The sequence below is a fragment of the Fukomys damarensis genome, unplaced genomic scaffold, assembly GCF_012274545.1.
Source record: "Fukomys damarensis isolate Sample0158 unplaced genomic scaffold, DMR_v1.0_HiC HiC_scaffold_36, whole genome shotgun sequence".
NCBI classification, from domain to species: domain Eukaryota; kingdom Metazoa; phylum Chordata; class Mammalia; order Rodentia; family Bathyergidae; genus Fukomys; species Fukomys damarensis.
This window is the reverse complement of record NW_022900948.1, coordinates 40,002,310-40,023,532: the sequence shown is the minus strand read 5'-3', so window position 1 is coordinate 40,023,532 and position 21,223 is coordinate 40,002,310. Positions and strand designations below refer to the sequence as shown.

General features: G+C 41.3%; 1 protein-coding gene across 2 annotated transcripts in view; it reads left to right on the top strand.

Moving 5' to 3' along the window:
* The window catches only part of Nr6a1 (nuclear receptor subfamily 6 group A member 1), a 61,745-nt gene that overhangs the window by 24,393 nt on the left and 16,129 nt on the right, over nucleotides 1-21,223 (top strand). Inside the window, exons 2-5 of one of the 2 annotated variants that reach the window (XM_019205967.1) lie at nucleotides 5,475-5,717; nucleotides 12,559-12,614; nucleotides 16,751-16,905; nucleotides 19,469-19,696. In XM_019205967.1, the coding sequence (XP_019061512.1) occupies nucleotides 5,475-5,717; nucleotides 12,559-12,614; nucleotides 16,751-16,905; nucleotides 19,469-19,696 (682 nt within the window). The remainder of the gene's footprint in view (nucleotides 1-5,474; nucleotides 5,718-12,558; nucleotides 12,615-16,750; nucleotides 16,906-19,468; nucleotides 19,697-21,223) is intronic. The other variant, XM_010613518.2, reaches the window with a different exon arrangement.

Genomic DNA, 21,223 nt, shown 5'->3' with positions numbered 1-21,223 from the left:
TTGTCCAGTTTTTTTCCCATTACATATAAGGGAAGCTGTTATAGATTAAGAACCCTGAGCACTGAATTAGAAATGATTGTGAGGATGGGGATTTGGCTCACTGGTTCCGCTGCTTGCCTTGCAAACACAATGGCCTGAGTTCGATCCCCAGTACCACCAAAAAAAAGAAAGAAATGATTGTGAACATTTCTTTTGAGATAGGCTCACTAGCCAGGGAATGCAGTAGTTGTCACAGATCTGGAATTTCAGTGAAACATTAACACAGTCTTTCATGATAAGTTTATGCATAAGATAGAAGTACAGGCCAGACCACAGTGTCTGGCCTAATGAAGAGACAAATCTAGTTAAATAATTATCCCTAAAATACTGATGATTAAATCAGATTGGAGGAGCTTCAAAGGTTTGCCCAAAAGTCACATCTTTTTATTGTTGTTGTCATTGTTATTTTGGTACTGGGGGTGAACCCAGGGCCTTCTCACTGAGCTGCATCCTCAGCACCCTCTACCTCCTTAAATTTCTTCTTTTGAGACGAGCTCCTTTTGTTAACCAGGCTGGGCTTACACTTTTGATCCTTAGCCTTCCAGAGTGCTGGGGTCACAGTCATGCATCACCACACCCAGCTTAGTATTATTTAAAGATGGAAATGAAAATTCTGTAACACTGACCATACATAACAGAAAAAGAAAGAAATAACTAATATGCAAATAATATGAAATAACTAATAACTAATATGCAAGGTAGCAGAAACTAGACCCCCAAGGATTTCAGTGGACTAGAATAACATACAGAATTTATTTGTAAAGATAAAATTAATCAAGGACAAATTTTAATCCCTCCCTTGGGTTCACCCTTTACCTGCTTCCCAAGAATAGAATAAGAAAGACAAGGGCAGATGGCACATGTGATAAGGACTTCAGGTTTTAGATGTCTGTGAACCAGATGTGAATTAATGTGAGGGTGGTATACAAATAGAACCATCTCAGAATTGGAAGATCTTGAATTCTAGTCTGTATTCAACCCTGACTGGCTGTGTAATAAAGATTAAATTGTTTTCTTTTTTTGAGCTTCAGTTTTCCCTTTACAAAACAGGTACCATGTCCCAGGTTTTCAGTAATGATAAAATTTATGTGCTTTCTGTTGCTAGTACTACAAAAAATAAGAATTAATTTGGTCGTATATTAAGAAAAACAAAAAACAAGCTATTCAGTTTTGGATACTTTGAAGAGATTTGATACTACATGATTAAAAATTTTTAAATGGGAGAAGAAAATAATCACAATTAGAAACCTCATTAATATCTTTAAATCTCTGAGTGGTTTTTATATGAACTGTTAGAGTGTGGTTTTGGTTATTGTTTGTTTGTGTGTGTGTTTGTTTATGGCCATGAACATTTTACTCAGGGCAATTTCAAGTTTGGCTTAGTATAAATTTAAAGGAAAGCTTTGAACCATTAGACCTGTCTAAAACTATGCTTCTGGAGTTTTTGTTATTGATGTTGTTGCTTTTGGTACTGGGGATGGAACTCAGGACTTTATGCTTGCAAGGCAGGCATGGTGCCATTGAGCTAAATCCCCGGCCCTGACCTGTCTAAAACTAGGTGAACGGGTCTGGGGTGCCTTATGAGCCAGTAGAGATGTACAAGTAAGAGTGTAGGGGAAATCCTTGACTTGGAATATTGTAGCTGGAATTCCTGCCTGCAGAGAAGGGTGTTCAAAGTAATCTCAAAGGTCCTTTTTAACTTTTAAGATTCCAGATTCAGTAATATGGGAGAAATAATAACTCTAACAGTTACTGTGAGAAGAAATGGTTCATGTGAAAACTTCATGCACACTGCATAGTACACAGTCAGTGCTCACTGCCTTATCTATACGATAAAAATAATCCTTACCTTGACCTGGTACAAATGAGATAATGAATGTAAACATGCTTTAAATACCCTTCAAGTCCTTTGCAAGAATAGGAGGTCCGGAAATCTACCTCTTTTATCTGACCAGGTACTGTTGGGGGCATTTTCCTTTATCAGTTTGTTCATTTGCAAAGGGAGACCTTGGCTTTTTGGGGTAAGTGGGTGAGTAGTTGAATAGTTGAGAGGGAAAGCCTGACTCACCTTCATAGAGATAGAATAGATAGATTTGCCTTGCTGTGGCCAAAGAATGTATCAGTTAATAATGTAGACTTTGAGGGCTGGGGATTTAGCTCAGCGGTTCTGCCGCCTGCCTTGCAAGTGCAAGGACCCGAGTTCAATCCCCGGTACAAAGAAAAAAGAAAAGAAAATGTAGACTTTGGAGCTCCAACCCTAGCTCCCTCCCTTACTAGCAGGGATTATTAGGGAATGATAACACCTAATGAGACATTTTTTTGTAGCGATTCAGCATAATATTAAGCATTTGGCCAGAGCCTGGCACCTAAGTACTCAGTTAACAATAGCTGACCCTGTTATTACTATTTTTCTACGTGATGTAAGAGAAATTTTCCAAATGCTTCAGTGAGCCTTTCTTTCAAAACTTTGAGAAGTTACGGGTATGAATTTGTCCATGGTCTATGGCATAGGCCAGTGTTGTTTAAAAAAACAAAAACATGTGCCAGGCATCAGGACACACACCTGTAACTCTGGGATACTGAAGCAGAAAGATCACAAGTTCAAACTCAGCCTAAGCAATTTTTAATTTAGCAAGACCTTGTCTCAAAAGTGGGTGAGGAGATGTAGTGACCAGTATCAGCATGTCTAGGTGGGTAAGCTGGGTAAGTTGTTTTTGAGCCTCTTATCACTGAGGAAATGGTGATAACAATTGTACTCACTCATTGAGTTTTGAGGATTACATGAGTCAGTGAGGTAAAGCCTGTCTGATTGTGAAGAAAGGAAGGTGTGCTTCATATAGATACTGGTTCCTTATAACTATTTCACGTTTGTTCTAGTCAGGTCCTGGTTTGTTTTCTATATGTAATAGAACATTGAGCGGGTTTGGTTTTGTTTGTGGTTACTTGGGTTTGCATCCAGGGCCTCCTTTCTTGCAAGCTAAGCAAATGCTCTACCACTGAACCATCCTCACAACCTAAAATATTGGTTTTAATTTAAAATTAGAAAATTGAAACTCTTCTGTAGCCAATCATGATTTCCTAACACTATACCATGCTATTTCCAAGCCTTTTAAGCAGCCAGAGCCCAGCATTACAGGAAATCTCATCCTAAACATAGAGCATCCTGTTTTTATGCCATTCATTTTTCCTGTTTGACTTCTCTTGATTTAATTTTAAAATTGTATTGTTGTTGTTTTGCTCTAATGTTTACCTTGAGCTTTCTTTGTGTTTTCAAAAGTATGGAATATTTATTATACCAGGATTATTTTTATAAATTATTTCTCTTTTCGTTTTTAAAAATAGGGGTTTTTTTTTTTAGTAGCAAATAACAAACTTATCTAAATTACTAAGAAAGAAACAAGGCGTGTACTACAAGAACTTGGAAATTTCAGCTTGTCACAACTTACTAATTTGCTAATTGCTCACAGTTAAGAAGTGCCTTAGCAAGGTCTGTGACAAGGAACTGTAGAGTCGTCAAGTACCAAAGCAGTCCTTCTTCCCCCATCTGTCACTCTGTTTCCCTTTTTTGTATAGTCTTAGAGTTGTATATATCTCATATATTGTCTCATATATAGTCTCATATATTGTAGTGTGTCTTGGGACAAGTGTTTCATTGTGTGCCCCTGTACTGGGGACCAAACCCAGGGCCTTCACACTGAGCCACACTCCCAGCCCTTTTTTATTTTATTTTATTTCATTTAGAAACAGAGTCTCAGGGCCAGGGATTTAGCTCAGTGGCACCATGCCTGCCTTGCAAGCACAACATCCTGAGTTTGATCCCTGTTACTGGGAGGCAGGGGGGAGAAAAGAAAAAGAAAGAAACAGGGCTTCACTAAGTTGCTGAGGTGCCCAAGCTGGGCTCAAGCTGGGATCCTGCTGCCTCAGCCTCCCAGAGTGCTGGGATTATAGGTGCGTGCTACCATGCCCATTTTGGACAAGTCTTAACGTGTATGTTTGCCTGTTTGCAAAAAGTGATTGTTAACTGTGTAGCTATAATAAACTCCCACAAACTGAGTGCCTTAAAGCAACAGAAATACATTTTCTTGTAGCTCTGGAAGCAGGAAAGTAAAAAATCAGTATTTCTGAAATGAATATATTGACAGAATGTTACCTCCTTTAGAAGCTCTAGAGAGAATCTCTTCCTTGCCTTTTCCAACTTTTGGTGGCTGTTGGCATTCCTTGAGCTCCTGCCCCTGTCTTCATATCATCTTCTCCTCTATGTGGCTGTATGTCTTCACTATCATTATCAAATCTCCCTATTTTTTATAAAGACACTTGTTATTGCATTTAATCCCACTCATATAATCCAGCATAACCTCCTCAACTCAAAAGACTGTTTTTGTTTATCACATAGCATTTACAGTTTCTAGTGATTAGGACCCAGTATCCGCAAGGTCCCGAGTTTGATCCCTGAAACTAAAAAAATAAAGAAAGAAATAAAATAAATGCAAGCTTCCTTCCTTTCCTGCATCCCCCTTACCTATGTCACTGTGGCCCTCCTTTAACTTTACCTTTAAATACTTTTCTTCTCCAGAATGTCATTATCAAATTAAGTGTGGACCTGTTAGGATAATTAATTTTCCACCATTACACCTTTCCCTTACCCTCTGATCAAAACCTTTCCTGTAACCCGAGTTTGATCCCTGGTACCAAAAACAAACAAACAAAAAAAAACCTTTCCTGTAAATTTTTGTACTGGTGATTTTGGTGATGTTGTACTAGAGTGTAAAATGTACCAGGGGTGGACCCCTAGCCTGCCGGTCTGACCTCCCTCCCTCTGAAGTGCTGAGGATATAGGCTAAGGCCTCAAGCAGACTAGGCAAGTGTTCTACCATTGTTCTTCATTCCCAGCCCTGCGACACACTTCTCTTCACAGCTATATTTATGCCTTAAAAGAGTGCCCAGAATGAAATACTTTCTTAATAAATATGTCATCTAGCTTACTGGCAAGCTTAGCTGAGCATGATTTAAACTTCTTCACATGTTAATAATTCCAGCTATAATTTATTGGATGTAGACTATGTATACCATGTGCTGAATGATTATATGTTCTTAGCAATCCTTACCACCTTCCTACAGGGTAGCTTTATGTGCTGTGGATGTGAAAAGTAAGGGAGAGGGAGGAGTCAAATTTTTCCTAAGTTTCTGACTTAGATACTGCTTCAAGTAACGATGAAACCCAGGGGAGGGTGTGTGTTTGTTTGCTTATTTAATTTTAAAGATAAATAACATTTATGGTATCTGCAGGTCAATAACAGGGGTCTGTTCCTGGGCCACAGTTTCCAGAGATACCTCTGACTCCCCCGGCCAGTTAGCTGAAGATGGTGGTATTCCTGCTTATCCCAGAGCAAGGTTGCTTATTTTATTCCACTGTGCTCTAACTTGAACATGTTCAGTTTCTGTTCCAGATGATCGGGCTGAACAACGAACCTGTCTCATTTGTGGGGACCGTGCCACAGGCTTGCACTATGGAATCATCTCCTGTGAGGGCTGTAAAGGGTTTTTCAAGCGGAGCATTTGCAACAAACGGGTATATCGGTGTAGTCGTGACAAGAACTGTGTCATGTCTCGGAAGCAGAGGAACAGATGCCAGTACTGCCGCTTACTCAAATGCCTCCAGATGGGGATGAACCGGAAGGGTGAGTGGTGCTCAAGGCTCTTACTGCCCACCCTTCACCCATCACTGCCTTTAGCATGAGCTGCTATGCTTTGGAGTTACTCAGTTCCCAGGCTGGCACTGTGCTACAGGCCTTGTACTGTGTGTTCACAACCCAATTTAGGTGGAGAGAGAGACTGGTAGGATGTTAAGGATTCTATGGGAGTGAATGCATAGGCCCCATGTGGTGAGACGTCAGTTAACAGTCAGGTCCTAAGGGCTGGGAATGTAGCTCACAATGCAGCACAGGGTCCTGAGTTTGATTCCTGTTACCAGAAAAAGAAAAAAATCAGGCCGGGGATTTAGCTCAGTGGTTCGGTGGCCTGCCTTGCAAGCGCAAGGACCCAAGTTCAATCCCCGGGACCGAAAAGAAAAAATCAGGTCCTGACCAGGATTAATGTACACCACCAGTTTTTTAAGGGATGATAGCAGGAATTAGAAATTTTAGATGGAAAGGCAGGAAATTCTCTGAACAATACCATTTTGTTCACTAGAAGTATGGTGTACTCTGAGTTTAGATAGGTACGTTCAGAAATGTGTCCAAGTTCACAAAGAGTTTGGGGTTTGTTTGGAAACTAAAAAAAAAAATAGTATTGTCATGCATGCATATAACATTTTTATTATATCCACTCCTCTGTTACCCTCCCTTATACCACCACTGCCTTCCTGTTCTCTAATAATAGTCTCCCTTCTACTTTCATGCCTTTGAGGGTGGGGGTTCTGCATGTTAGGGAAAACATGCAGTACTGGTCTTCCTGAGTCTTATTTCACTTAACATAATGATCTCCAGTCCCATCCATTTTCCTGCAAATGATGTAACTTTATTCTTTACAGCTGAATAATTCTCCCTTGTGTATTTATACCACATATTCTTTATCCATTCATCTGATGGTGGGAATCTAAGCTTGTTCTACATCTTGGCTGTTGTGAATTATGTTGCAAGTAAACATGGGTGTATAGTTTTGGGGGAACTTTCTGAGATAATTGTTGTAATAAGACGAATATGGAAGGCAGCTTTGAAGGGTGGATTGGATTAGGGGAAGCAGAAAAGCCACCTGGAAGTTTGTTTTGTTTGGTTTGGGTTTTTTTGTTTTGTTTTGTTTTTTGTTTCTTTGAGACAGAGTCTCGCTTTGTAGTTCAAGCTGGCCTTGAACTCACTATGTAGCCTAGGCTGGGCTCGTCGAACTCAAGGTGATCCTCCTGCCTCAGCTTCCCCAGTGCTGGGATTATAGTCATGCACCACCATGCCTGGCTTACCTTGAAAGTTTTAGAAGAACCCAGAAGGAAGGTGTGGAGGATCTGGAGGAGGAGAAGGAAAATGGCATGGGCAAGAGGTATGGAAGAAGCTCACCTGATGAGATTGGAGCCATACTGAGTTTTGGATAGTGCCAGAAGTTGGAGTTGAGGGTTTGAGTTAAGAGTAATGACAAGCAGGGGGAAAAGGCTAAAGAGCAGCACACAGTGCACCCTTGACATTGGCAGTGCTGAGTTGAGGAACCTCCAGACAGATTGCCAGCAGGAAGTTAAATGTATAGAATTGGAACTGGGGTGAAGAGTCCTGCCTGCAAATTGAAGTTTGTGAAGCTGCTGGCATGGGGGTAGAATCACCCCCACAGAAAGCTTGGATACAGAAGAATGAGCTGTGTTCCTTGGAGAGAGGGGAGTAGGCAGTATCATTTGGTAGAAAGAATAGAGGATCTAGTCAGGGAGACTGCTCTGTGGCCTTGGGAAGTTTGTTTTATGTCCCTGACACTCAGTGACCTTACCTTTAAAAACAGCATGATATTACTTACTTTTCAGAGTTTTCTAAGGGGTGAAATGATAAAGTGCATAAAATATAGAGCAAAGTATTTTGGGTTCACAGCAGCAGCACACAAGGCTGGGGAGTTAGATTTGTGAACTATTCAAACTGGTTTTGTTGCATTAATGAATGTAGATTTGCAGAGTACTTTAGGCCAATTTTACTGTGTGAGGGATGAAAAGGATCTTTTTAAAACTTGCCTGTTATTTAAAAAAAAAAAAAGAAAAGAAAAATTTGCCTGTTATGAGAAAGATAAGAGGTATGGAGGGCATTTTTTAGATGAATGCAAGTGGTTTGTAATTTTTTATAATACTTATATTTATTGAGCACTTACATGTAACAGAAACTCTTATGTGCTTTCCATACATCATATCATCGAATACGCACAATAAACCTGCTGTTGACTATTATTCTCAGCTTATAAATGCAGCTTGGGAAGGTCAGATCACTTACTGGTAGTTAGTTTAAGGGTAGTTGCGATGACAATATTTTTAAAATTATAATTTGTTAGTAGTCAACCAGAACTTGTACTGCTTCACATGTCTGCCCTGTGGCACAGCTGTTTGCATGTCAGAGTGCCCTGTGTTTACTGGATGCTAAAAAATGGCTTAGCATTTGAGGTGTTGCCAAGTTTGTCCCCTGCTCTTTTCCACCTTTCTTTTGCCAGAACACAGCCTGGAGGCTGCATTAGCCATTCTGTCTGTGCTCAGGTCCCTCACTCTACTCGGAGTCCTTTCCCTTCCCCACTATCACTTTCCTCCCACAGAAATCTTTCCTAGCCTCCATTATGAAACCAGCACTGCCTTGAAAAGAGAGTTTGGTTGTCTTTCTACCCTCACCTTGTTTTCATCTTGTCCCCCACTATTGTCCTCTCATTGTTGCCCTCACTGAGTATTTTGTTCAAAACATAGTTGTGAGATGCCTTCTTGACTGTTTTATCACTTTTTTTTTTCTTTTTTTTTTCCCCCTGGTACTGGGGATTGAACTCTGGACCTTGTTCTTGTGAGGCATGTGGCGGAACCACTGAGCTAAACCCCCAGCTTGACTGCTTTCTCTGAGGAATCTGCCTGCTTTTTCAGTTGGAGTGTGAGATTTTGAGACTTCCAGCCAAACTCATTTGTTTTAGGGAAGAAGAAACTTAACCTTCTAACTCCTGCAACCATAACCATAAGATGACACATGGGGTCTGAGGGGCAAAGGTTTGTCTGCATCAGAGAAGGCAGGCTGAGTGCCTGGTAAAGGCTGCCTTCAGAGAGAAACTGCCACCTCCTGGTTGGTGCTGGAAAAGCATGATTAAAATTACAGTTGCCATGGGAATATTTAGGCGATGAGAAATATTCTGTATGGAACTGTAGTGGCCAATACATAAATGTGGGCATTTCCCAAAATCCATAGAACTGTACACCACAATGAAAATGAATTTTACTGGATGTAAAATCCTGTTTTAATCAACCAGAATGTGGTAGGAGGATGGCAGGGGACGGAGAGATGGAATGCATGCTATGACAATTGACTGTAACTGGTGTTACAGCGAGTCACCTTACCACACTGAAGGGGACAGGGAAGAAAGGAGCTAACCTTGGGAAGCAGTGTTTTGATTGTATATCATAAGGGTGAAAACAAAAAGAATTGCACATAAACAAAGCACTCTAGTTAATAAAATTTGTGTCTCTTAGGGTGTAATATGTTGGAAATTCTGTCCCTACTTTAAATGCATACGAAATAATGAGAGTCAGGTTTTATACATCAGAGAAAGAAGTTATAAATTAGGAAAGGGGAAGGCTAGAATGAAACCTTAGGTGCTGAACTGGAATCAGTGGTGTCAGTATGGGCTCATGTTTAGGTACGTGTGTGTGATACGTGAGTTGATACATTTATATATATTTCCAAGCTCCAGCCATTACGAGGGGTGAGAAGTGATCATGCCCAGCAGCAGTGAACACACCGAGCGCCAATATCTTGGCTTCTAAATAGCAATTAAAGAAGTCAGGACTCCTTGGAGAACTGATGGATTCTAGGACTGGGATAGAGAAAATAAATGAGCCTGGAAGCCAGCATGGTGATGCACACCTGTAATCCCAGCTTCTCAGGATTCTAAGGCGGGAGGAACACAAGTTCAAGATTAGGCTGGGCAATTTAGTAAGACCCTGTCTCAAAATAGAATAAAGAAGGTAGGGGTTGTTTGTGCACAGAGGTAGAGGGCTTACTTAGCATGCACAAAGCCCTGAATTCAATCCCCTATGCTGCTCATTAAATAACTAATTAATTAATTTTAGAAGGAAGCATATTGAAAGGGTACAGAACTCAGCCTGGAAGAATTTTCAGTGCCCAAAGCTGGAACAACTTGGACAACAAAATAATTCTTCCTTATAAAAGACTTATCATTATAAGAAGAGATAGAACTTTTGTAAAAGGGAAGGGGACCAAGAGATGTGAGAGGGAGGAGATGTGAGAGGGGAGGAGAAAGGGATAAGAAAGAATTAAGATGTGTTATGAACGTGTACCAACTCCTGACAAGGAATGTCATCATTATATACTGCAAACATGTACTAATAAATCTGGATTAAAAAGCTGAATGTGGTGATGCATGTTTTAGAGAGCAGGTTTTTTTTGTTTGTTTGTTTTTTGGAGATAGTCTTGCTATGCAGTTCAAACTGGGCTTGAACCCACTACGTAGCCCAGGCTAGACTCAAACTTATGGCCATCCTGCCTGTCTCTCAAGTGCTGGACAGAACAGTTTTTAGCAGGGCTCTGATGTAGTCACCTTTGCATCTTACTCATGCTTTTGGTTTCTCTGTGTGGCTGTCTGCCCAGGACCAAGCAGGTGGAGACAGTAGGCACATGAATTGCAGAGCAGAAAAAGTATTTGGCTGCTTTTGAGCAGATTGAAGAGCCATAGCAGGTGCCATTTTCTTAGCTTGGATAAGATGTGGCGGAACCACTCCTGGAATGCTGCACCCAGAAACCACTTGCTTGTGTTAATCAAATCATTGCCAGAAAGATGCTTGGCACAGCTAGGTTTAAATCTCAGCACAGTCTGTTCCTCCTTAACTATCCCTCACTGAGCTCCATCTCCGCATCTCTTAGGGTAGTAACAGTGTATACCTTTTGAGGTTGTAAAAAGATCACATGAAATAACTTGTGTGCAAGTACATCATAAGCTTTAAAATATGATGCAGGTGTTTGTTTTGATGGAAGCACTGTGACACAGTGTAGTTTTTCTCCACTCTTCAGGCAATTTCATGCTATCCTGACAGATTTTTGTATCTCTGATTAAATCAGTACTATTACTTGCCTTATTTTCTTTCAATCAACTTTTTTTTTTTTTTTTTTTTTTGTAGCGGGGATTGAACTCAGGACCTTGCTCTTGGGAGGCAGGTCGCAGCACCATTGAGCAAGATCCCTGGCCCCTTTAAATCAACTTTAAAAAAACAAAATACAAGTTAATTTTCAAAGGGAAATTATCATCTTAGTGGATTAAAAAAATCAGTATTAGGTCAGAGATTTAGCTCATTGGCACCTTGCCTGCCTGGCAGTCACAAGGTCCAGAGTTGGATCCTTCATACCAAAAATCAGTATTTGTAATACACATTAAAATAAATATAGAATTAAGAGTTTATCTATTCATTAACATATATTAAACATTTCTCCACTAAGACTCATTCACAGTATGGGAAATATGGGTGAGGGAAGGAAAGCTGGTCTTAGTTGTATAATCTGAGGTCCAACCCTGATTCTTGTGTTTGTTTTTTGTCTCCTTAAGTGAAATACTTTTTTTGCCTGAACTTTAGGTTCAGCTCTTCAATGGGAGTGATATTAATACTTTTGTCGTGAGTTTTTACCCAGGATAGTAATACCTAGCACGTTGCACATGTCCATCATATGCCAGTTTTCTTTTCCTTTTTCTTTTTTGGTACTAGGGACTGAGCTCTGGTCCTTGGACTTGCAAGGCAGGTGGCAGAACCACTGAGCTAAATCCCCAGGCCCATATGCTAGTTTTGGGGTTGAAACAACATGAGCTTTTAAGTTTCAAAACAAGCTGATAAGATGTAAATCTTCAAGTTTTTTTTTTTTTTATTGTTTGAGGTTTTTGTTGCTGTTTATTTGTTTGGTTTTGGGGGATTGTTTTGTGGTTAGTTTGTTTTGTTTAGACCAGGTCTTGCTATGTATCCCAGGCTGGTCTTGAACTCACTGTGTAGCCTAGGTTAGCTTTGAACTCATAGCAGTCCTTCTGCCTCAGCCTCCTGAGTACTGGGATTACAGGGATATGCCACCATGCCTGGCAAAGGTTTTTGATTCTTAAAAGAAAAAGTAAAGGGCCGGGGATTTAACTCAGTGGTGCCCCCACGTACCTCGCGAGCGCAGGGTCCCGAGTTCGATCCCCAGTATCCCAAAAAAAGAAAAAGTAAAGCAGGTCGAGTTTCTTCCTCACCTCCAGAATAGTGAAAGGTGTCAGCTGAAATATGTTTAGTGTCGTATCTGCCTTTGATAGGTCTTTGTTTTGTACTTGAGAGCTGGGAGCAAAGACATATGAGATGTCAATATTGGGATAGGAAATATCTAAAGATTCTTACTAATCCCAAAACAGCAGGGAAGGGATTTTTAAGGATATTTTAAACTTGAGATTAGGTTAAAAGAGTGCTACCAGGTAATAGCCAGTATACGTCTAGCTTAATATAAGCTATGTATGCTTCTCAGTACAAATTCACAGCAGGCTAGTAAAGTAGACTGTGTTCCTCATTTTGCACATGAGGGTACAAAGACTTGCAAGGTTACTCTTGGCTTTGTTGAGCATATTACATGGGTTCTGTATATGTTATATGTACCTGGGGCCCAAGGCCCAGAGTACCTGCTGCCAGTGAGAAGCCTGTAGTAATAGAAAGAGTTATGTGCTGAGGGTCCAGAAAGACTCGTGTTCTAATCTCAACTTCCCCAGTTACTACCAGAGACTTTGAGCTAAATAAATTCTCTTTTTGTGCTTAGACTTGTGAATTTGCCTCTGACTGTCTTATGTTTCTTCCAGCTATCAGAGAAGATGGCATGCCTGGTGGCCGGAATAAGAGCATCGGGCCAGTCCAGGTGAGTTCTCTGTCCATACTGGAAGCCCAGGGCCCCATTCCTGTGCCTGTTCACTTGACCCTTTCATCTCTTGCTGGGGAAGCCACCTTTGTTCTCCTTCCTGGAAAACTGCTTTTATTTTATTTTACATATATATGTTTGTTTGTTTTTTTTTTTTTTTTTTTTTTTTTTTTGGTACCAGGGATTGATCTTGGGTCCTTGCGCTTGCAAGGCAGGCCACCGAACCACTGAGCTAAATCCCCGGCTGGAAAACTGCTTTTAGAGCCCAGATATGAAAATGTTCTTACAATCTCAAATGTGGAAGCTAATTATTAAAGCTTTTCTTGTGATCCCTCAGCTCCCTAAGTATTTCATAGGCAGTGAGCCAAATTCTGGCTCTGAACCAGAAGATTTTGGGGTTTTTTGTCCTTTACTTAAAATTGTACATAACTTCATCTGGCAGAAATCAACTAGACTATTTTGTTGTTCATTTCTTCTAAAGATTTATCAATAGAAGTTTCATTATTTTACTTGTAGAGTAGGAATAATAATACTTGACTCAATCTCACAAATATTTACTTAGCTCCTACCCTTCCAGGTTCTGTACTGTGACCTTTGTCCAGTGGGAGAGATAGATACATGTAAATAGGTATCGTAGTAAAGTGAGAGTAACAGAGGTTGCCCCGGGAGGACAGAGCAAGGGGCTTCTATTTCTTTCGGGTTAGAGCCTGAGTTGAGAACTGGAGACATTCAGTGAGGTTTCCTTCAGAAGGCAGTGTTTAAACTGAGTATTGAGGAAGGAGAAAGAATTAGCTGTTCTGGGAAGGGATGTGAAGCTATACACCTTTTATTCATGCTAGACAGAGCAGACTGTGTAGAGGCCTGTAAATGAATCTTTAAGGGATGACAGGAGTGAGGAGATTAAGTCTGGAACATTCAGTACGTGGAGTGGCAGACGAAACAGAGTCCTTGAATTTGGAATCAGTGTTCTAAAGAATGACCTTTATATCTTTGACTCTAGCCCCTATATAAAGCTCTACCGCCCAATGCTGGGGATTGAATCCAGGGCCTTGTGCATGCTAGGCAAGTGCTATCTATACCACTGAGATACATTCCTAGCTGTTTTGCTTTGTTTTATTTTGTTTTGTTTTGTGAGACGGTCTTTCTAAGATGCCATTCTGGTCTTGAATTTTATATTTACCTGTCTCATCTTCTCGAGTAGCTGGGATCACAGGCAGGCACTACAGTGCCTGGCTAAGTCAAGCCTCTGTGGGGCCAGCCTACACCACTTGTTCTTGTCTGCCAGCAGGACTTTGTGATGATTGAGAATGGCATCTATTTTATGGCCCATCAGTTGAATCCTTCAGCACACTAGGGAACAAGCAAGTGCCTTAAAAGTTTTTGGTTGTGTACCAAGAGTCAACCATTAAAAGACTTTTAGGTAGAGAGCCAGGGATTTAGCTCAGTGCCTCACAAGCACAAAGTCCTGAGTTCAATCCTTGGTACTGAAAAAAAAAAAAGTTTAGGTAGGGAGAGGGCCATGCTCATATTTGCATTTCATAAAAATCATTCTAGCAGTGGAAATGGTTTGTGAAGAGTGAAATGGAGAGGGGGAAAACCAGATAAAAGAGTTTGCAGAAGTTCAGTCCAGGAGGTATAGGTAATAGTTTGAAGTAGGGCAGTGCCAGTGCAGATTGAGAGGTGGGAATAGATGCAAAAGATGGTAAATAATTAGGCTAAATGATAGGATTTCTCTAGTTAAACATGAGCAATGAAGGAAAGACAGGAATCCAGAGATAAACACTGATGACATATGGGAGATGTCCTATCACATGAGTTTGATCCACAGTATACACTCAGTCAGGGCATGTGTATTTTAAATTTTTATTTATTTGTTTGTTTGTTTATTTATTTAGAATTCACTATGTAGCCCAGGCTGGCCTTGAAGTCACAGCATCCTCCTGCCTTGGCCTCCTGAGTACTAAGAAGGAAGGTGATATTATTTCCCATTTTACAGATGAGGATGCTGAGGCTTAGAGAGCTTAAGTGACACATTCAATAAAGCCCCCAGCTAGGACTTGACAAAGGAAACTTGAACCCAGGTTTAAGCACTTGCAACATATTTTGTTCCCCTATTCAATTCATTGACAATTTCCCAGTGTCCCAGGGGACTTGTGGGGAAAAGACAAGTGCCGCTCCCAGCAGGAGTCAGCTGAACTGGCCCCATCGTCCAGCCTTAAACCATTGTGCCTTCCGATCTCTGATCCAGCTCTCACCACCATCACTGAGGCTGCAAACAATTATTTCAGAATTCTGAGGACTGCTAAAAGTCGGTGTTTTGTTTTGCTGTTGCTTTTTTTTGAAGGTACACATGACTGAAAAACAGTCCTTCCAATTTAATATGTAATCTAAGCCATTTAAAACCAACTACTCAGTTTTTACACCGTTTAAGTACACTGTTAGCCTCCCAAGTCCTATGTGTTGACTGGCTTCCAGTTCTGAATGTTCTGTATCTATGACTTAGACATTCCAGGTTCCCTCAGAGGCTGCTGGAGCAATGAACTATGCAGCTTTGAGTCAGACATTTTGCAGGAGCAATACATAAAAATTTGGGCTGGGGATTTAGCTCAGGGGTGCCGCTGCCTGCCTCACAACTGCAAGGTCCCTAGTTCAATTCGCAGTCCCCCCAAAAACCCAATAAAAATTCATCTGGACCCTCCTTCTCAGCAGTCCCTCTCCTGTTGGGGGTAGGCATTTAGGTCTCAATTCTAGTTAGAGACTCTATTGAAGTTTATTCACTCTCTGAATGGTATTAGCTCGATAACTGGATTGAGACCTTGTATACTTTAGCTCCTTCCTCGAACCCTTGCCCAGACATAGACACACAGAGTGCCTTGTTCAAGCTAGTTCTTTTACATGAGCTTAGAATGTCCTTCTTACTTTAAAAAAAAAGTCATGTGAAGGTACATGGCTGGTGATTAATAAAAATTTGTTTACTCAGTGTTCATTTACTAAGTAATTCTTCTTTTCTAGAGTCTATCATGGCTTTCAATTTAGTAGAAAATATTTTTATGATACCTTGTCAAAAATCCATTAAAGTAACAATACCCAGTATGGTGGCACATACCTGTAGTCCCAGCAACCTGGGAGGCTGAGGTGGGGGAATCTGATGAACCCAGGAGTTCAAGATATGCCTATGCAGCATAGAGACCCTGTCTCAAAACACAAACAAAGTGAAACAAACAGAATGTATGACCAGCCCTTCCATATTTGTTTCTATGTATCAGGTCCTTTTCTAAGTATTTGATGTATATTAACTAATTGCATCATCCTCTCAAGTTTCCTGTGAGATGGAGACTTAATTTATCTGCCATACATAGGAAAGAATTTAGGTTCAGTAGTTCAATGACCTGCCCAGTATTATACAACTAGAAATGGATTTGAACAAATTTAGTCAGGCTCCAGAATTTATACACTCACCCACTACACAGTTCTGCCTGTCTCAGAATGCAAAGAATTATGAGTGAATAGAAGAAAGGCCTAAAATTTTAAGTAGCAGTGGAAAGTTTTTTTTCTTTCTTTCTTTCTTTTTTTTTTTTTTTTTTTTTTTTTTTTTTTTTTTTTTTTTTTTTTTTTTTTTTTTTTTTTTTTTTTTTTTTTTGAGATAAGCTCTTGCTATGTAATTCAAACTGGCCTTGAATTCTCTATTCGCTATGTAGCCCAGGCTGGCCTGGAATTTGTGGTGATCCTCCTGCCTCAGCCTTCCAAGTACTAGGATAACAGACCTGCACCTCCACACCCATCTGAACGTTTCATAAAGATGATGCTTGAATTGGGTCTTAAAGGGCATATAGAAGATTATAATTGAGGAATGGTATTTCAGGGCTAAGAAAGAGTAGACTTAAGGACAAATAGGAGTATTGAGGGCTGTACAGACCTTGCGGCATGAGAGTGGATGGGGTAAAAGCTGAAAGCCATGACCATGGTGCTGGCAGAGTAGCAGCCAAACTCTCCTAAGATTAGGAAGAAACCTGGAGTATAGGGGTATAGGAGAGCATCTGAGGCTCTTTCTAGAGAGTGCTGGGAATCCTGTGAGATCGGAGAAGGATCAGAGGGTTTCTTGACCCAGTCTAACATGTATTAATTCCTTGCCAAAGATATCGGAGGAAGAGATCGAGAGGATCATGTCTGGGCAGGAGTTTGAGGAAGAAGCCAATCACTGGAGCAACCATGGCGACAGTGACCATAGTTCCCCTGGGAACAGGGCTTCAGAGAGCAACCAGCCCTCACCAGGCTCCACATTGTCCTCCAGGTGAGCTTTAAGGCAAACCCAGTTTCTTCAAAGACAGACCCACAAGAAACCTCTGGCTGAGTTCCTGCCAGGCTGTGCCAGCCATTGTGCTCTTACTTCCTCAGCCTGATGGGATGCAGCCAGGGTGACACAAAGCCACATTTCTCAGCTTGTTTTATGCTGAGACCTCAAAATATCAACAGTCTCTTCAGCAGACTGTTGAAGTATGATAGTTACTATGCATGAACATACAGCTTTTATCAAATAGAATGTTTAAAATATAGCATTTTTCTTTCTTTCATCATTTATTGGTGCTGGGGAATGAATCTCTCATTTGTTTTATCATTGCCATAGAACAAACCACACAGCAAGGCATAGGGGTGTGTGCCTGTAGTCCCAGATATTCAGGAAGCTGCCTGGGCAATTTACAATACTCTGTCTTAAAATAAAAAGGACTTGGGCTGGGGATTTAGCTCAGTGGCAGCGTGCCTGCCTTGCAAGCCCAAGGTCCTGAATTTTATTCCCAGTACCAGAAAATAAAAAATAAAAAGGACTGGTAATGTATGTAGCTCGGTGATAGATCATCCCTGGGTTCAATGCCAGTACTATAAAACAAAATAAAAGTCACACTAATAATGCTGAATTGTTATAATTTCTCTGCCTTGAAAAAAATCAGTTTTTCAATTTAAAAATTTTAAGAAACAGTGAAAGTTTTTGAAGCCAGTCAAATTTGCTGCTCCATAAGGGTATACAAATTTTAAAGATTCGTGGTACAAACATTGCTTTTTGCCGGGGGTACCGGCGATTGAACTTGGGTCCTTGAGCTTGCAAGGCAGCAGTGTGGCATTTTTAAAACCACATCTTAATTCTTTTTATATCCCTTTCCCTGACCCTCCCTTATCCCTCCCTCCCTTCATCTCTCTCTCTCTGTCTCTCTCTCTCTCTGAAAGTTAAATATCTTTCTGTACTGTATTCACTTAATGTTGGTTAAGGTTACAAGTCTACTAAATGAAAAAGTGGAAAAGTATTGATATCTCAGATTTAACTCAATTTTGAATATTAGGCAACCCAGTATAATTTCCTAGATTTAGCTTAAGATACCTATAGAGTGAATAAAAGTGGGTTGTTGTTTTGGTACCAGATTGAACTCCGGACCTTGTGCTTGCATGGTGCTAAATCCCTGGCCCCTCCCTCCATCTCTTGGTACCTTCCCATTTGCAGAAGATCTCTTTCCCTGTTTCCTATTATCTATCCATTATTTGGGGTTTTTTTTGGGGGGGGTCTGTTTGTTTGTTTTTGAGACATTGTCTCACCATGGAGTTCAAGGTTGACCTTGAACTTGTGATGTGATCTTTCTGCCTTAGCCTCCCAAGTGCTGGAATCACAGGCATGTGCCACCATACCCAGCTTTTTTGCTTTTAAAATTATTTATACTTTGGGTTTCTCATGTAAGAGAAAGTGTGTGACAAACATGACATCTTAAGGTAGCTGTCAGGTGTAAAATGGAACCCTTAACTACCAAAGAAGGGCTCCACCCCAGAAACCTTCTCCAAGGACAAGGATTGACAACCTTTTTCTGTAAAGTCCATACAGTAAAATACTTCAGACTTTTCAGACCTAATGTTCTGGCTCTCAACTATTCAGCTCTACCATTGGTAGAGAATAAAAATAGCCACAAACAACATGCAGACCAATAAGTGTAGGGCTGGGGATTTAGCTCAGTGGTTCTGCTGCCTGCCTCACAAGTGGAAGGTCCTGAGTTTGATCCCCAGTACAAGGACAACAACAAAAAAGAAACAGTGAGTTTGGCCATGCTTCAATAAAACTTCATTTACTAAAACAGGCTATGGCAGTGGTGGCAAATGTATGGCACGCATGCTGCAGCGGGCTGTTTATATCATTGAAAGCGCTAAAAGGTTCACCTTTCCTGAGTTGAATGCTCACCTTGGCCTGCATTTTGCAGTTTGTAAAACTTTGTTATAGGAATATATCTAGGTAAAAGCTATAGGATTTTTAAAATTCATTACCAGAGTGGTTAGATTTCTCCAAGAATCAGGAGACAGGAAAAAATCTGCTTCTGCTTTTATTCAATTCAGGTGTTCCTTAGTTTGTTTGATCCTTTGAATAGTTAGGGGATTATGCCTCTATGTCACTTTCATTCCTATGTGCTAGATTTTTTAGGTGATCTGGCAAGACTCTTAGCTTGTCTGTATCTTTGTTTTCCTACCAGTAAAATAATACAGACACTCACTTTTGTCATCATAGTTTATGAGTGTCCATCAGAAATCCTTCAGATATAATTTCCATACAAAGAACTCACCCAACCAATATTTATTCATCACCTACTCTGCCAGGCACTGAGTGTCCATGGCGAGCCCCACATTCGTGCCACCCACACGAGTCCTTGTCTCACAAATGGGAGTGTAGTAGGGGACATGAGCATGCAGCCACTGATTATGTTCCCTGGCTTGATGTGACACTGATTTTCTGGCCAAAGAATGCTTACGCTACCTAGTGGCTCATTTCCTGTGAGTAGGCACTAGGCTTGCCACGCCTTTGCTTGACATGGGATTTTTCTCTCCAGTAGGTCTGTGGAACTAAATGGATTCATGACATTCAGGGAGCAGTACATGGGAATGTCCGTGCCTCCACATTATCAGTACATACCGCACCTTTTTAGCTATTCCGGCCATTCACCACTTCTGCCTCCACAAGCTCGCAGCCTGGACCCCCAGTCATACAGTCTGATTCACCAGCTGATGTCAGCCGAGGACCTGGAGCCACTAGGCACACCCATGTTGATCGAAGATGGGTGAGTGAGCTCTGCCCTGCTTGGCTCCTTGCAGCCTCAAAATGTCCCTACCCTGTACCCACCACCATCCCCGGCTAATCTACCCCAGGCTTTGGAATGAGTCGGACGATAATGGGTGATGATGCAAGCATCATGTGACAGATCTGTGTGCATCTGTGAAGTAAGTGGTCCCCTCATTTTTCCCTTAATCATCTTTTCTCATCGAGCTGGGATTTCTTTCCTTCCTCTGGAATTGGGGTTGAAGGGCTTTTGTTTCTGCTTGAGCCTAAGTAACCCAGGCTCTGGGATGGGTCTGAGAACTATGCCAGAGATGAACTATAGTCCTGGAAATAATTGTATACCTATCTAGGCCCCTTACCAAGGCATCCGGGACCCTAACTGATGCATCTGTCTGCAGCTGTAGCCAGCATCCTCATAGGTAGCCTGGTGGCATGTGACCCTTGGGTGCAGGCCTGAGTGGGTAGAGCTAGGTTATAGTTCAGCTGGCAATCCCACCAATTGCATACCCTTGAGCCTAGAGCACAGAGGGTAAACTGTTTGAATGTTACCAACCTTAGACCTTCCAGAAGGTATCCTGAGATTTCTTAAGCAATCTTCAGTTTCAGAAGAGGAGACTCAAATATCTACCCACAAGAAAGCACACAGATGGGCCGGGGATTTAGCTCAGTGGTTTTGCCACCTGCCTTGCAAGCACAAGGACCCAAGTTCGATCCCCGGTACCAAAAAAAAGAAAGAAACAAAGCACACAGAGCCTTTACATATCTTGAAACGGGTGTAAGAAGGATGCCAAGGAACCTTAGAAGGAAGCAGCTGGGGCCTTGAGTCTGTGACCTCAAAGGCCCCTCTCAGGCCAGAGTTGAGAAATGTGTTTCTTCTATCCAGCTCTAAGTTTAGGGGAAGGCAGAGCAACTCTGATTCCTAAACTCACCACCAGGGGGTGCAGTGAGAACAGGAAAAGCTGCTGAACTCATTCTGTTCTTTGGCCCACTGCTGCTTGTTTTTTGTGCTGGTCCCTGTATTGTGTGGGCACCAGATTGACCCCACTGGAGTTCTCGTGGCCAAAATTAGGGTAGGAGTGACTTGGAATTTTCTCTAAGGCATGGAACATTAGAGGACACCAATATTAAAAGTTATTTTTCCTGATAATTCTACAAATTTGTAGGTCTCCTTTTCCCTCAGCATCCTTTACTTACCAAACCCACCTCTGCCTCCATGAGCTTGTTCCTGGGCTCAGTCTTCCCCTCTTATAAGAAAACTGAGTTAAAGCTCAGAGTGGTGGTGCATCTGTAAAACCCCAGCCCTTTGGGAGGCTGATGCAGAAGGACCTCAAGTTCAAACCCAGCCTAGGCAACTTAGTGAGACCCTGACTCAAAATAAACAATAGAGAAAAATGGCAGACTGGGGCCATGGCTCAGTGGTGAAGTGCTTGCCTAGCATGCCAGGGCCCTGGGTTTGATTCTCAACACTGCAAAAAAAAAAAGTAAAGAAAACAAAATGGGCTGGGAATGTAACTCAGTGCGGTACTGG